General features: G+C 50.3%; 1 protein-coding gene across 2 annotated transcripts in view; it reads right to left on the bottom strand.

Moving 5' to 3' along the window:
- ODF2 (outer dense fiber of sperm tails 2) overlaps window positions 1-16839 on the bottom strand; it is a 1029707-nt gene that overhangs the window by 760712 nt on the left and 252156 nt on the right. Inside the window, exons 24-31 of one of the 2 annotated variants that reach the window (XM_069609164.1) lie at window positions 13618-13773; window positions 12945-13100; window positions 12283-12438; window positions 11358-11513; window positions 10660-10815; window positions 10276-10425; window positions 9833-9988; window positions 9412-9561 (exon numbers count right to left, since the gene is read on the bottom strand). The exons of the other annotated variant lie outside the window; for it this stretch is intronic. Of the exons in view, the coding sequence (XP_069465265.1) occupies window positions 9412-9561; window positions 9833-9988; window positions 10276-10425; window positions 10660-10815; window positions 11358-11513; window positions 12283-12438; window positions 12945-13100; window positions 13618-13773 (1236 nt within the window). The remainder of the gene's footprint in view (window positions 1-9411; window positions 9562-9832; window positions 9989-10275; window positions 10426-10659; window positions 10816-11357; window positions 11514-12282; window positions 12439-12944; window positions 13101-13617; window positions 13774-16839) is intronic. 2 annotated transcript variants of the gene reach the window in all.

The following is a 16839-nucleotide window of genomic DNA, read 5'->3' as shown; positions in this document are numbered from 1 at the left end:
ATGGAGAATATCGGCCCTACCTTGGGCTTGGTTCAGTGCTTCACGAAGTTCTTGAGATCCTCTGGAGGCTACTTCTGGAAGAGCTCCCTCCACCTGGCTAGTCTGTACTTCAGCACTTTCGAGGACAGCGAACCACATGCTGTAGAAGCTTGCCAACCGTGGTCTGGGCCAAGGCAACGTAGGCAGACGGTGTGGGGGTCTGAGGTTGGGAAGAGCCCATTGCAGGATGGACACCAGCTGAATCCTGTGGAAGTCGACATGCGCTGGGGAGGGGGCGTGACGCCTGAGGACAGAGTACCTGAATGATAAAAAGACAAAAAAGACAAAGAGAAGGAGTATCCGTGTGTGGAATTACATGGCTGAAGCCAAACCCAGGAGCGCTGGTGAATTCGGCCCGTTCCCGTCGATGCGGAAAAGGGGACTGAGGTATGGCGGCGGAGTCAGGGCAGCGCATGCTCCCTGGGCCGCACCCCCATGCGCCTCTAAATTCTAAAGGGGAAGAAGGTTTTTTCTGCTGAAAAAAGTTGCGTCTACCCTTGGAAGGGACGCACCAAGCAGTATGGAGGAAAGAGGATGGGAGAATACCACCCTTTCCTCTCCGTTACAGGTACTGGCTCGATAGCACCTTTCTCTAGCAGGCTTAAAATTTCCTGCAAAAGGAATGGATCTGGAACCTTTAACAAATGGTTACCCGGTGGATGAATCTGAGTTCTCTGAATGAAGGGGAGGCAGTAATCCTGGGCTATGGTTTCTAGAGCCCAAACATCCCAAGTAATGCCTCACCATTCTTTCAGATGGCCAAGACCTCAGAGTGGTTTTGAGGTGGCTGTAGCAACGGCTGATGGTAAAGATGCTGCTGCTTGGGCAGGCTTTGCACCTCTCCCTCGTCCACCATGAGAGAATCTTCTTTGGCCTCTTTGACCAGCCATTCCTCCTCCTCTAATAACTGAGTAGAAGCGAAAGGATCTACCCCTCCGAGAAGGTCCACTGGGATGAAAAGGCTAAGGCTGCCTGATGGCGGCACCTAGAGACTTGGCTGCCGCCTTCAAGGTCTGCAGCTTTTCAAGGCTTTAGTCAGCCTTGCAGCAAAAAAGATGAGACCCATCAAAAGGCATATTAAGGAGTCTAGACTGCACATCTTGTGCAAATCCAGACTTCCTTAACCACACAAACCTACCTGCGTATCATGGTGCTTGCCAGCAAGGTTCTGCTGTTACGGTCAGCAGAATCCAAACCTGACTGTAGAGACTCACACATGGCCTCTTTCCCATCTTTTACAATGGCCAGGAAGCCGTCTCTTTCTTCCCCTTTGGGAATATGTTCAGCCGCCATGAATACACAGTCCCGCATGGTGAAGGTACATTTTTCAAGGGAACATGAAGAGTTGGCAGACTTGAGAGCCATGCTCCCGGCAGAAAATACTTTCTTTGTCCAGGCGTCTATATGCTTATCATCCCGATCTGGTGGAATGGTCGGATAGGCAGCTTGTTTGGATGTAGAGGTTGTTGCTTGCACCAAAAGGCTTTCTGGGTAGGGGGTTTAGACAAATAGCTGGGGTCACTACTGGGCGATCTATATTTTTTAATCAAATTTGTATTGACTGCCAGACTTGATTCTGGTGCTTCCCAGTTTATACTTACTCTTTTGTAGAGCAACATGAAATGGTAGGATTGGATTCCTTTGAGGACCCTTGTCCAGGATATCCGTGAGGTCATCCTGTACAAACGAGAGGGCAGGCCTGCTCCATCCCAGAAAATCAGTGACATTGGTTGTTAATTGCCTGTAAGGAACAAGTTACTTACCTGTAACTGTTGTTCTCCAGCATGTAACTGGCATGGATTCACATGCTCATGAATATTCCCCGTCGTCAGGCTGGGAATCCTCGGTAAAGAAAAAACCAGTATCAGTTTTGTTTCTGATCTGTCTTTCGTAGTAATAACCAATCACTGGTCTCTGCGTCATACTGACCACAGCCAATGACTGCCCTCTACCTAAGCACCGCCTCTGGCAGCCATCTTCAGATTTGGAAGCACGTGAAGTGGCAGTATGACCAAGTGAAGAGCCGCAGAGGGGTAGGCGGGAGGGTTCGCATGTGAATCCATGCCAGACCCATGCTGGAGAACAACAGTTACAGGTAAGTAACTTGTTCCTTCTCCAGCATGGGGTCTGGCATGGATTCACATGCTCATGAATAAAGAATACATAGCAGTACACACATGCACAACCACGGGAGGTGGCAAAGGCTCAACATTAAGCATTACATCAAACTCAACATTAAGCATCTTACCTCCTCACCAGGCTCACCTCAGGCGAACAGGTTGCGCAGCACTGCTTGGCCGACCCTGGACTCCTCCCTGGAATCCCGGTCGACGCAGTAGAATTTCGTGAAGGTGTGCGTCGACCTCCACGTAGCAGCCCTGCATATGTCCAGCAGGGGCACACCAGATAGGAACGCCGTGGTAGCTGCGATCGCTCTGGTGGAATGGGCTCTCGGACGGCCAGGCAGCGGTCGGTTTGCCAACCGGTGACAGTACATGATACAGCCGGAGAGCCATCTGGAAATGGAAGCCTTCGAGAGAGCCTTCCCCTGATTGACAGGACCAAAGTTCACAAAGAGTTGTGACGTCTTCCGAAAACACTTCGTGCGGTCCACGTAGAACTTCAGCGCTCTAGCCACATCCAGCGAGTGCAAAGTTCTCTCAGCCGGCGACGAAGGCGATGGGAAGAATACAGGCAACACCAAGGGTTCGTTGAGGTGGAAGTCCGACGGTACCTTGGGCATGAAGGAGGGGTGCGTCCTGAGCACTACCCTCGTGTCGTGAAAAGTCAAGTACGGGGCCTTGCAGGAAAGGGCCTGGATCTCTCCCACCCGTCGTGCGGAGGTGATGGCCACAAGAAACGCTGTTTTCCACGACAAAAACTTCAACGGGGCCGAGTGCAGAGGCTCGAACGGAGGTCCCATGAGCTTGGTCAGCACCACGTTGAGCTCCCACGCCGGGGCCGGAGCCTTCACCGGCGGGAACGATCTGAACAGTCCCTTCATGAACTCTTTCACCAGACGATGAGACCACAAGGACGTCCGCCCCGTGGTTCTGGTGTATCGGGAGATCGCAGCAAGATGAATCTTGATGGACGCGTGTGCCAGTCCAGCTTTGGCCAGCGTCAGCAGGTACGGCAGTACTTGGGGAGCCGTAATCCGTAGAGGGTTAATCCTCTGTGCGTGGCACCAGACAGAGAACCTCTTCCATTTGTGTCCGTAGCATTTAAGAGTCGAGGACGCCCTGGCCTTTGCAAGAACCTCTCTGCAGTCGGCCGGTATGTCGTATCCTCCAAACTCTAGCGGCTGCAGGAGCCAGGCCTGCAAGTTCAGCGATTTCGGGTCGTGGTGGAGGATGGCGCCTCCTTCCCTGGAGAGCAGATCCGCGTCCACCGGCAGCTTGATTGGCGGGGACGCTGACAAGTCCAGAAGGTCCGGGAACCATATCTGCCTCGGCCACGCAGGTGCGACGAGGATCATCCTGCACGGTGACCTCTTGAGCTGGTTGACGAGCCGGATTAGCAGTGGCAAAGGAGGGAACGCGTAGAGGAACAGGCCCTCCTAGGGGAACAAGAAAGCATCGCCCATGCTCCTCGCCTGGGGAAACCTCCGGCACTTGGAGTTCGTCGCCGTCGCGAACAGGTCGATCTGGGGTGTGCCCCACCGTCGGAAGAGGCGATCCACTAGATCCTGCCGTAGTTCCCACTCGTGGCACGAGCGCAGCTCCCTGCTGAGTGAGTCGGCGATGGTGTTTTTTATCGCTGCCAGATGAAACGGCACCAGAAACATCCCTTGGGCGACTGCCCAATGTCACAGGTCCTGTGCCTCCTTGGACAGTGCTGGGGACCTGGTTCCGCCCTGTTTCCTGATGTAAAACATGGTGGTGGTGTTGTCGGTGAAGATCCTCACCACCTTGCCCTTGAGGGACGGAAGGAAGGACCTGAGGGCCCAAAACACTGCACGGAGCTCCAGGACGTTGATATGTAAGGATTTCTCCGTCGGGAGCCAAAGGCCTCTTGCGTGCAGATTTTCGGTGTGCGCTCCCCACCCTTCCAGGGAGGCATCCGTGGTCACTGTCTCCTGGTGGGCTGGGGTCTGGAAGTCCATGCCCGCCGTCAGATGTGCGCGGGTGCCCCACCACCGGATCGCTCGTCGGAAATTCTCGTCGAGTGTGATCCTTTCCTCGAAGCTGCCCGTCGTTTGGATCCAGCGCGCGTCCAGGAACTCCTGCAACGGGCGCATCCGGAGCCTGCACATGGGAATGAGGTAGATGCAGGAAGACATCATTCCGAGGAGGGACTTGATGGACCTCACCTTGGCCGCGTCGGCCACCAACATCCGCTGCACCTTGCCCAGGATGGTCCTGGTCCTCTCCTCCGACGGGGAGGCCAGAAGGGACACTGTGTTGAGCCTCGCTCCCAGAAACAGAGCGTCTTGCGCGGGTACCAGGTGGGATTTGGCGTAGTTCACGGAGAATCCCAGGTCCGTGAGAAGTTGGACGGTCCTTGCCGTGTGAACCATGGCGAGCTCCCTTGTCTTGGCTCGGATGAGCCAGTCGTCCAGGTAGGGGTAGACGTGGATCCCTTTGCGGCGCAGCTGCGCCGCCACCGGTGCGAGGCACTTGGTGAACACCCTGGGTGCCGACCGTAGTCTGAGGAATTTTCGGTGCCCCTTCAGGATGGGAATATGGAAGTAGGCATCCTCCAAATCCAACGACGACAGGAAGTCTCCTTCCTCCAGCTGACCCAGGACGTGCTGGAGGGTGACCATCCGGAACTTTTGCGCCTCGATGAACTTGTTCAGACGTCGCAGGTCCAGGATGGGGCGCCACCCCCCCGTCTTCTTCTTCACGAGGAAGTATCTCGAGTAAACTCCGGAGCCCCGAAGCCTCTTTGCGCCCTTCCTGAGCATCGCCTTTACCTCCAGGAGAAGTTGAGGGACGTGAAGTTCTTTCCTGGCCACGGGGGGGGGGACGCGCGGACACTTTCTTTGAAACTCGAGCGCGTGGCCCCGGGCCAAGGCGTCCAGCACCCAACGGTCGGTGGAGATGGACTCCCACACGCTGACGAAGCTCGCCAGCCGGCCTCCCACCGGGGTGCTTCGGTGGGGGCCCGACCCCACGGCCGGTTCAAACCTGCTTCGACGAGGCTTTGCCGCCTTGTCCTTGGCGACGACGGCGGGGTCCGCCAGACTTGCCTCGTCCTCTGTAGGCCTCCTGAGACGACGAGCGGGCCGCTTGACGGTAGGAGGAGAAACCGCCGCCGGAACCTTTGGAGGCACCCTTGCCTCCGCTGCTCCGAAAGGGCGTCCGTTGTTGTTGCAGAACTCCAAGGGCCCGGGCCGTCTCGGTGTCCGCTTTAATGGCTGAAGGGAATCGTCCACTGTTTTCCCAAACAGGTTGTTCCCATCGAAGGGCATGTCCAGGACTCTGGTCTGAACGTCTTGACGGAAGTCCGTAGCCTTGAGCCATCCACGCCGCCTAAGGCAAGCGCCGTTGCCCAACTGGCGGAACCCAGTGTCGGCGATGTCCGTCGCAACGGTAATGGCGTGGTCCGAAGCCACCTCACCTTCCTGCAGGATCTCCAGGGCCTCTGCCCTCTTGTCGTCCGGCAAGAAGTCCAGCAGGGGAGCCAGTTTGTACCAGACCTCCTTGTCGTATCGGGCCACGATAGCCAAGGCGTTGGCAGCTTTAATCGTCGTCGCTGCAGACGAGATGACTCTGCGTCCCATAGCGTCCAATTTCTTTCCCTCGCCGTCCGGTGGGGAAGTCGATGTGGAGGCCGCACCCCCCCCCCGCTTTTTTCCTGGCCGCCGCGGAGACGACGGAGTCCGGGGGTAGGCTGCGCCCGGAGGCACAGGGGGGCCGTGTCCGGGACCCGGTACTTTTTCTCGTACCGGTCTCTTCTAGCTGGCGTCGTGGAAGGGTTCTTGAGGAGGGTGAGGCCCTCATCCCAAATGTCGTCCAATAGAGGCACTGCGAGGACCGTCTTCCTTTTGGCCTCGCGCCGCTGATAAAGGAAACCTTCCTTCTTCTTCTCCTCAGGGCAGAGTTGGAAAAGCTCGGATGCCCTGGCGATCATGGAGTGGAACAATCCAATCTCGTCGGGCGGAGAAGCCCTGGTGGGAGGCGACGACGGTACATCCTCGTCGTATACCTCGTCGTCCATACCCGTCGCTGCCGTGTCAGTCCCCGTATCATCCCCTCGGGTGGACGGGGAGGAGGGCTGGAAGGGGCGCGACGGCTGAAAAGGAGGAGGAGGGTGGATCCTTCTTTTCTTGGTAGGGGGAACCCCAGAAGGTCCCGGTTCTGGGTCCCCCGACGGGAGAGGTTCCGTCGCCAACGGTAGTCTCGTCCTTATCTCTGAGCATAAGGACTGTATAGCCAACAAAATGGCCGCCGAGCTGTCTCGCGGCGCTGGCAGAGGGGAATCCGACGGGCGATCAGGGGCCCCGTCGGTACCCTCGACGATGTCGTCGTCACCTGCGTCGGGATCCATCCCGACGGGCCGGTCTTCTTCCACGCCGAGGCCGTGGCTTAAGACTTCGACCAGCTCCTCCTCCGAGGTTGAGGCCGAATCTACGACGACGCCTTGCCCCCCCCTTTTTCTTCCCCACGGGGGGTTTCACGGGGGTCCTATCGATGGGCACATAAGAGGACTCCCTCCGAGGTGGCAGGGAGACTCTGAGCCCCGAGGTCGCCACCACTGGTGTAGCCTCCACAGGCTGAGCCAGGGCCGCCGCGACAGACGCGATAGAGGGCTTGGCCGGATGGATTAAGGCCTTCACCACCTTAGGTGCGCTCACCGCCTTATCCTTGAGGGGGGGGGACAGTGCCTTGCTCCCCCTCCGCCTTTGAGCTCGACCGGGGCCTCTCTAGGAGCCTCGCCGGGTGCTCGGCCTTCCTCTTACCCGACCCAGAGCGTTGGCTCGTGGTTGATGGTGCCGGGGAGGGTGCGCCCAGCCTGGCACCGTAGAGCCCGACCGTTCGGCGCTCCCGGTGCCAGCGGACTCGCGGTGCTTGGCCTTATGTTGGACCCCCGTCGCCGGGGCGTCCTCAAAGGTCTTAGAAGACCGCTCGGATTTCTTCCTCTTCTTCTCGCCGGACGGGCTCTTCCCTTCCAGCCAGTTGGCGAGACGTTGATGGCAGTCCTTCATGGTCCGCTCCGACATGTTGCCGCAAAACGCACAGTCCTTCTCCACGTGCGTCTTGTCCTCATGTAGGCAGTAAAGACAAAAAGAGTGTTCGTCCTCCTTGAAGACGTTCTGCAGCTGGCATCCAGGGCAGACCCTGAACAGCTTTCCGGGCGTCGAGCTTCCCTTCTCCTGGGCCATGACCGGGCCTCAGAAACTTCTGGAGTCCTCCAAAAGCGTAGCTCGACGAAATCTTCACCCTTGAGGGGCGCAGACGAATCCGACACGGGTCCCCGTTGATCGGATGGAGAGTCGGTGGAGCTTGAGGCTCTTTTGACCGAAAAAACAAAGTTTTTAAGAAAAAACGTGAAAAAATAGCACTAACGCTCGAGAGCAATAGCACGAGGATCCCAACACATGAACGTGCGGTAAAAATCTGAAGATGGCTGCCAGAGGCGGTGCTTAGGTAGAGGGCAGTCATTGGCTGTGGTCAGTATGACGCAGAGACCAGTGATTGGTTATTACTACGAAAGACAGATCAGAAACGAAACTGATACTGGTTTTTTCTTTACCGAGGATTCCCAGCCTGACGACGGGGAATATTCATGAGCATGTGAATCCATGCCAGACCCCATGCTGGAGAAGAGGCATCTGCGTGATCTGCTGGGTCTAGCTTGCCAAAATCCATTTCTGGATTCTGAGAGGTGTCCACCCCACTGGCTGATAGTAAATTATCACACAGGTCCTGTATCCTAGACTTCTCCGATATAAAACTATCGGAAACATTAGATGTGCCACATTGTAACCCAAAAGGACGATCATTGTTGTCTGAAGGCTCATAGACTTCATAAATTGATGTGAGAATTTAAAAAATCCTTTCTTGACAATGGTTTAAAGGATTTTTTAATGTCCCCTAAAGGCGTTAATGGCTTAGATGGTTTTGAGCCACATGCTGATGGAGTCATCACCAAACTTGATTTTGGCATCAATGGCATTGAAAAAGTCGGTGTCTTGGATGCGGTTGGTGTCTATGGTTTCGACTTGTCCGTGACAGACTTTTCATCGACTCAAGGTTTCGAAGGCTCTCGATGAAAATCTGGCATTCGTCCTGGCCTCAAAGGTGTGCAGGATTTGGCGCTAGTCCTTTCCTTACCAGCTTCAGAAGGTGCGGTAGGAGCATGGCCTACCTGCTTTGAGGGAGCCGGTCTCTTGAAAATGTTAATCATTTCCTGCCCGAGTGATTCCCATTCAGCTGGAGTAGAGGCCTTAGTAGGGCAAGATATACTCCTCTCTGGAGATGAGTTGGACGAGGAAGACAAAGTAGGCGATTTCTGATGCCTTTTCTTCGATTTACTCGTAGACGATGAGGAGTGGTGAGAGCCACTCCGTGACCTAGACCTTTTAGTTTTGTTTCGTCGAGGAGAGTCTCCTTTCGCTTCGGAAGAATGTTTGCTCGGCGTGGTAATCGAAGGGGATTTTTGGGGGAGTCTACCTAACGACAATTTCTCCTCTACGCTCCTTCAGAGCTTTTCCTGTCATTGACTGACAGGCTGAAGTCTTGTGCTCCACACCAAGGCACCACAAACACACACGATATAGGTCCGTCAGCAACATTTTAGCGCTGCAGTCTTGGCATTTCTTAAACCCAGTCTTTGGGGTTGTCGAAGACGAAGACATTTTCACAACTACGAAGTAACAATATGAAGCGCGCCCTAGTTCATGAAGCGACAGCTTGCTTGGAAAAATGGAATTGAAGCCAACAGGTGCTGCACGTTCCATATATACCTTTGATTATGTCATGCTCGAGACGGAGACCCTCGAGTGACATCAAGTCGACCACATCAATGTACAGCGGCCTCTGCCAAAAAAAAAATTCTGAAGCAGCTGAAGTTAGATATAGGAGATATCAGATGAGGAATACGTGGGAGGACACAATCCATCTGAAGGGACTCACGCCCCATCAAGTCTGTCCCCACCACATGATCTGATTAAGAGAGAAGGGACTCATGGCCCATCAAACTATCCTGACTACAGTAGGTAACACACAGAACAGCAACATAGTTAATCAAGTGTGTGCCCCGAGCACAGAGTAACAGAACAGAAGGTCCTATTTAGTCTGTGCTCACAATATGGTCTAACAGAGAAGAAACCCACTGTCATGTCATGTAGTCCACGTGCAGTGCATGATGCTTGGGACCCAAAACTGCCTTATTAGAGATAATGAGCACACTGCTCTCACTTACTGACGGATGGGACTCGGTACTCTGGGAATCGTGTGGTCTATCTGCTACACTGGAGAACTTTGACTCCAAAATATTTGACAGACGAGTGCGTGTCACCCACACATCCAAGCTGGCCAAAGCCTGGTCTTCCCTCTTCATGGACTGTTTTTCCTGTGTATTGAAAGACAACTTTGTTACTGGACTACCTGTGCTCGCCCGAGGGTCCCGCAGACACTAGCCTTATTTTTGCTATAACTGAATATATATGTCAAAACCCTTTGTGACTCAATGCTACACCTCAGTGAGGGGTTCCATACAAGGTTAGAGAGAGAACTAGGCCATGACACGTTTCTAGGAAATTGCCACGAGTGTATGGTGGACTCTTTAGTTAACCAGTAAAAACATCCTTGTTGAACCTCATGGACACACTGCTCTCACTTACTGACAGGGTAGAATCTTTACTCTTGACCCCGCTTGATGTATCTTCTGTGTTAGACACTCTCACCTTCGACATGTTTATTGACAGACTTGTGGGTGTCACCAAGGTGTCTGGGGAGGGCCAAGCTTGGATTTGGTTTCCCATCACCGATTGCTGCTCCTGTGCATCAAAAGACAACTTGATTACTATATTACCTGTGCTCATCTGAAAAGGGATCCTGGAGGTACTAGGCTTATTTTTGCTAAAATGTAACATATATGTCAAACGCCTTTATGGCCCACTTCCACACCTCAGCAAAGGATTCCATACAAAGTCATCAGAGAACAGACTTCCCCCATGACACTTTTCTAGGGTATAGATAGAAGTGCATAGTGCACTATTATTCAACAATAGAAAAAAACCTTAAAAAGGACTTTGTGGACAATGGACACACTGCTCTCACTTACGGACTCGGGGGAATCTTTACTCCTCACACTGCTTGACCTATCTTCCATGTTTAACGTCCTAGACAACTTTGTTGAAAGACCTGTGGGCGTCACCAAGTTCTTTGGACCAGCCACAGCTTGGTCTCTGTTCTTCATCACAGATTGTTGGTCCTGCATATCCAAAGACAATGTCATTACTAGGCTACCTGTGCCCACCCGAGGGTCCTCTAGATCCCAGGACTAGGTCAAACTCTTTCAGGTCCCATTTTCCACACCACGGCAAAGGATCCCATTCAAGGTCATCAGATGGTGGACTAGGCCTTGACCCATTTAAAGGGTATTGCCACAAGTGCATGGTCAACTCTTATCCTTACTGGACCTCATGGACACAAAGCTCTTACTTACTGACAGGGGAGAATCTTTACTCCTGACACTGCTGGATCCATCATCTAGGTAAGATCCCCCCAACTTTGATATTTTTGCTGAAAGACCAGTGGGGGTCACAAAGATACGTGAGGCCGGTAGAGCTTGGTCTTGATTCATCATCACCGATTGTTGGTCCTGCGTATCCAAAGACAAACGCATTACTAGACTGTGGCTTAGTTCTGCTATCATTTACGATAGATGGCAAACCCCTTTCAGACCCACTTCTACACCCGGGCAAAGAACTCCATAGAAGGTCATCAGAGGGAGAACCAGTCCATGGCCCTTTTCTAGCATATTGCCAGAGGTTAAACAGCAAAGTGAGGACTGGGCGCACAGTGCGACAGACGGGTGTGCATCGTCCATCGTATACTTCCTCATAGTATGGGCAAAGAGGGACAGAGAGGAGTAATTCATTGAGTCGGTGCTCACAGCATGATGCAAGAGGGACTAGAAAGGCACAGCCCTTCACGTTTGACCTCTATCACATGGTGCAACGGCAATGACTAATGGTTTACACATGTTACAGAGAGGAGAGAATCCAGTTCCTTCCTGTTTACTCCCCATCACATGGTGGTTTCAAACTTAATAAGGGAAACAAAACACCCTTGTTGGACCTCATGGTAACACTGCCCTCACTTACTGACATTGGACCTCATGGTAACACTGCCCTCACTTACTGACATTGGAGAATCTTTACTCTTGACACTGCTTGATGTATCTACTGTGTTGGATGCCCTCGGCTTTGATCTCTTTGGGGAAAGACCTGTGGATGTCACCAAGAGGTCTGGTGCAGGCAAAGCTTGTTCTTGGTTTTTCATCATTGACTGCTGTTCCTGTGAAGCCAAAGACAACTTTATTACAAGGCTCTCTATGATCACCTTACTCCTAAATGTACTAGCCTTATTTCTGCTATAGTTTAAAATATACATCAAACCTCTTTACGAGCTATTTATCTACTACTCCCCTAGGCTACGGATCTCATACCTGTCAACATCAGACTCATACAGTTCCAAAAGGAACCCAAGACCCTATTCTTCAAGGTGAACTTTCCTCACACCCTGTAGATACCCCTGATCCCACCCTTCGGCCAAGCCCACTTCATCCATAGTTACTGCTCCTGTTGCTAAAATGCGATGTAACACAACTCTGATGTAACTTGTGCTCCCTTGCTTGTATTCAAAGAAACAAATGGTCCCGTAAAGCGCGTTGCTGCTTTTTGATGCAAGATGCGCACTCAATAACTATCCAATAAAAAAATCAGTTCATCAGACAGAGGACTACGTCATGACAGACCAGGACACTTTTCTAGCTTACACAGCAGGAGGCTAAAGAACAAGGTGGGGACTAGGAGCACCCTGTGACAGACACTTCCAGGCTCATGGTCCATCTTATTCCATCTATATCTTCTATGGGGAAACAAAGACAGAAAAGACTCGTCCATCCAGTCTGTGCTCATGGCACGGTGCAACAGTGAATATAAGCCCACGGTCCTTTGGGTATGGTTCAGGGTCCTCCTTATCCCCCACCCCATGGTGGATTCATACTCAACAAGGGAAATAAAAAACCCTTATTGGGCATCATAGACACACTGCTCTCACTTACTGGCATGGTAGCGTCTTTACTCCGGACACTGCTTGATCCATCTTCTGTGTTAGATGCCCTTGGCTTCGACATTCTTGTTGAAAGACCTGTGGGTGTCACCAAGACCTTTTGTGTAGGTAAAGCTTGGTTTTGGTTCTTCATTATTGATTGTTGTTCCTGCGTATCCAAAGATAACTTTGTTACTAGGCTTTCTGTGGCAAACTAAGGGTCCCACAGGTACTAACTTTGTTTCTGCTGCAATTTAATATATAACAACCACTTTGTGACGCAAGTCTACTCTTCGGCATAGGCATCCTTACAAGCCTATCAGAAGAAGGACTAGGCTGTGACACTTTTATAGGCTAGTGAAAGAGGTTAAAAAGGAAGTGAGGACTAACAGAACAGTGTGACAGAGACAGATGTGTTTGTGGTTCATCGTATCCCTCCTTATTGCATGGGAAAATCAGACAGGAGAGACTCATCCATTGAGTCTGTGCTCAGGGCATGGTACAAAGGAGACAACAAATGTATGGTCCTTCAGGTCGGACATCTACGCATGTTGCAACTGTGACATTAAGGACTTCTGATCCTTCTTGTCTACCTTCTACCGCATGGTAGATTTACCCTCAACAAGTGACAAAAATGTCACTATTGGACTTCCCAGACATACTGTCCTCACTTACTGACGAGGGGGAATCTTTATTCCTGACACTGCTTGATCCATCTTCCGTCTTTGACGCCCATAAATCTGACATCTTTGTTGAAAGATCTGAGGGCTGCACCAGGACATTTTGCGTGGGCAAATCTTGATCTCGGTTCTTCAACCCAAACTGTTGCTCCTGAGACCCAAAAAGAAACACATTACTAGATTCTCTGTGATAACCCAACGGTGCCGAAGATACTAGCCTAATTTTTGCTAAAATCACATGGGTGTTAAAAGACTTTTTATGAACGACTTCTACGCCTATGGCAAAGGATTCCATACAAGGTCATCCCATGAGGACAACAGCACTTTTCTAGGGTATTGCTGGATGTTAAACAGTGAATTGAGGACTGGGAGCATGGTATCACAGACAGGTCTGTTCATGGTATTGCCTGCAAGTTCAGGGAAACCTAGACTTAAGGGACACGGCCATTGAGTCTGTATTAATAGCACAGTGCAATGTTTGACATCTATCGCATGGTGCAACCGCATGGTGCAACTACGAAGGAAGGGAGCCATGCTCCACACACACCCCAGAGACAGGAGAGACTTGCGCTCCTTTGAGTCTACCTGTCACTGCACGGTGAATTCATATTCAACGAAGAAAACAAAACGCCCCTATTGGACTTCATGGGCACTCTGCTCTCACTTACTGACACGGGGGAATCTTTACGCTTGACACTGCTTGTTTTATTTTCTGTGCTGGAGTCCCTCTGCTCCGATATCTTTGTGGAAAGCTCTGTGGGTGTCACCAAAATGTTCTGGGCAGGCAAAACTGGGCCTTGGTTCTTCATCACTGGTTGTTGTTCCTGTGCATCCAAAGACAACTTAATTACTAGTCTCTGTGGCACCCCGAGGGTCCCGCAAGTAGTGGCCTCACTTTCGCTATAATTGATATATACATGTCCGCTCCCTTTATCGCCAGCTTCTAACCCTCAACAAAGGATTGTATTCAAGGTCAGAGGGAGGATTAGGCCATGACACTTCATTTTAGGGTATTGCTGGAAGTTAAAGAGCAAGGTGAATCTAGGGGTGGGATCTGGCAGAGAGACAGGTTTAGGTTCCATCATATTTAGCCCCATAGCAAGGTTTGGGGCGACGGAACCTAAATTTGCCCTGCAAAATTCCCACCCCTAAACTCCTTTTGCTTCCTACCACATCACACAAACTGGAGGCCAATGCATCTTGAAAAGGCATCACAAAGAGTCGGCCAAACAACTACGCATGAGTAGAACATCACTCATGGGCATTGACGCACAACTTGTGTAACACTGAAACACTTGTGTACGAGCGCGATAGAAATAAAATATCAATCAAACTCTCTTTACCCAAAGCCATCAGCCAAGAAGGAGCTTTGCTGGCTCGCACATCTGCTTTATTTCACGCTTCACCCAATTTTCCCATACAAAGCTAAGCAGAGGCTTCACTTGCTTGTGCATGTGCTTTATGTCACGCATCAGTTTGGCCAATCGCTCTAGAAAAGCAAAGCATGGTGATGGCGCTAATGCATGTGTATGTCATGCATCACTTTGGGCAAAAGAGGAACGCCAAGTGATTGGCTTTTGTTGACAAGCCCATTAAGGGAGATTTAACTCTGCCTAGTCCCACCTGTCCATGTGGAAAAGAGCCAGGAGTCTCAGAAACAAGAGACGGACCATCCAACACAACCACAAAAGCCACATCGCTTCCACTTTTCGTCATTTTTGCCTCCCGTTCCCACTTTAACTCACTTTATCCCCTGTCTCTCGCACCACCACACAAATTGTTATAGTACGTATACTAGGATGGGGGACATGTAAGGATATTTGGCGTGTTACAGCACAGAGTGCAGCACTACTGCACAGGTAGCATTTTTTATGCAGCACCACTACATGAGTGTGGTGCATTGCTATATGTGTTGCCAGAGTAACATGGACATATAAGTAAAGACAGGCTATTCAGTCAAAAACGATTTTTACATATAAGATGCAAATCCATTTTTACAGTTAAAAACACATCTGCACATTCAAAATGCACACTATTTTTCACCTGAAATGCCTATGTTGCAAGAGACACATTTGAAAATTATTAACTAACCTTATTAACAACTAACCTAATAAAACTTCATTTAACATAACCCACTAATAAAAATGTGGCTCCACTGCAGAATTAGGCCTACTCTGAAAGTGAACTTTTAAACGCACATTCATTTTTTTTCTCTGCTGTTCTGTCCACATAACTACAGGAAGCAAAGAGCTCGAAGGAGCAGGAAATCAGTTTGTTACAATTGCCACTGTAGAAGTGAGCCATTGTGTAGTGAGGGAGGAGATGACATGATTTATTCTGATTGGAGCAGCGTCATAGCAAGTATCATGCTAGAGGCTGTGATTAGAACTTTGCTGGAGAAGCTTGAGAAGAGGGGGAAGACAGTCGACATTTTGCAGAGCTGGGAGAAGGATCTCTTTCCTGGCTGGGGCATTCCTGCTGCAAAAGCTGAGAGCTCCAGGCAATAATCCCGGTTTGAGAATGGCAGATGCTTGTTTTCACTGGGGTTGATCTTCAAGGGAGCCAAATTCAGAAAGAGAATGGCCGGAGAAAACTCATGCTGAACAGATAAGGTAATTACAGAAGCGAGTGGGCGCTGTGCGAAAGTGCGCGAAGCTGTTCAGTCAGTGTATTACAGGGAGGCTCAGTCTCTTATCAGCATATTTAATGTTACCAATTGAATATATTCTCGCAGCTCTCTGTTCATTTTATCACAAATAATGTTGTACCATTTTATTTATTTCTGTAAAAAAAGTTAAACTGGGTTTAAATGAAATTTCTATAATACAAAAATATTTGAAAACGGATAGCTAGTGTGTATTATTTTTCTCTTTCATTTTGCATGGGGAAAGGTTTAAACGTGGGCAGATTTTTAAACAGTGCAATTGTCATTTTAAAGCAGATGTGTGCATGATTCTATTCAGTATGGACAGTTGTGAGTGACTGTTTGTAGCATAGCCTGTTGGAGGTACATGAGTCAACGGGAAGAGAGACTCTCTGGACATAGTTCCCTACCGTATATGAGGTAGTGGAAATTACCACAAAAATACCACAATTGCCCATGGTGGCACACAACACTAACACTGAAAATGTGGTATCCCTAAAATGTAGGCCTGAGGTCTCTCTAGTGATCAAGAACAATCTAGATAAAAAACAAGGGATGTTGGATATTGGGGCCACAAATAAACCAACCACTATACCAACCAACCACGCAACCATCTAAATAGGTCTGAATTCTGAAATAATGCAATGTATTATTGTCATGTGTGACCCAATATGAATACAGGAAGTGATTATTGCTAAAGGTATTTTGGCGGTAAGAAAATACCGCAAAGCCCCAAATATCCACAAAATACCCAACAGACAGCAATTCCCCATCTACAGCAAGCAGTGGAAGCAGCACTTAGATGAAGGAGCAGGAGTATGAGATGCCACCTGCAAACATCGTCACACCAGTATATGAGCATCGCAGATGCAAGCCCAAGAATCCTAGCCATCAGAGGCTGGCACATGCAGATCTCAAACACACATCAATAGTCAAAAAGATGGAGGAGCAGCAGTCTCTGCATGTGTCGTGAAATACAAAGTGCCAAATTTGCCAACTAGGGCTTCAGATGACAGCATTAGCAGCTGAAAGCCAATAGTTTATTCAAAGTATGTGCTAAATGCTGAAAGTAATGTGTGGTAGCGCCTCCATTACACATTAGTGAGCTACAAGGAATATGTAGGCCTAGTAGGGGTGGTAGGTCACATTATGCATTGTGCATAGACAGGCAGGGCGAAGGCCCCAGTGTAGTAGCTGATAGAGACATTATTGGAGGGTTTGGAGCATTATAGCACCTATATAGCGC

The sequence above is a fragment of the Ambystoma mexicanum genome, chromosome 8 (assembly GCF_040938575.1).
Source record: "Ambystoma mexicanum isolate Mex_15411 chromosome 8, UKY_AmexF1_1, whole genome shotgun sequence".
Taxonomy (NCBI): Eukaryota; Metazoa; Chordata; class Amphibia; order Caudata; family Ambystomatidae; genus Ambystoma; species Ambystoma mexicanum.
Note: the sequence above shows the minus strand (reverse complement) of the source record. Positions and strands in the feature narration are given on the sequence as shown.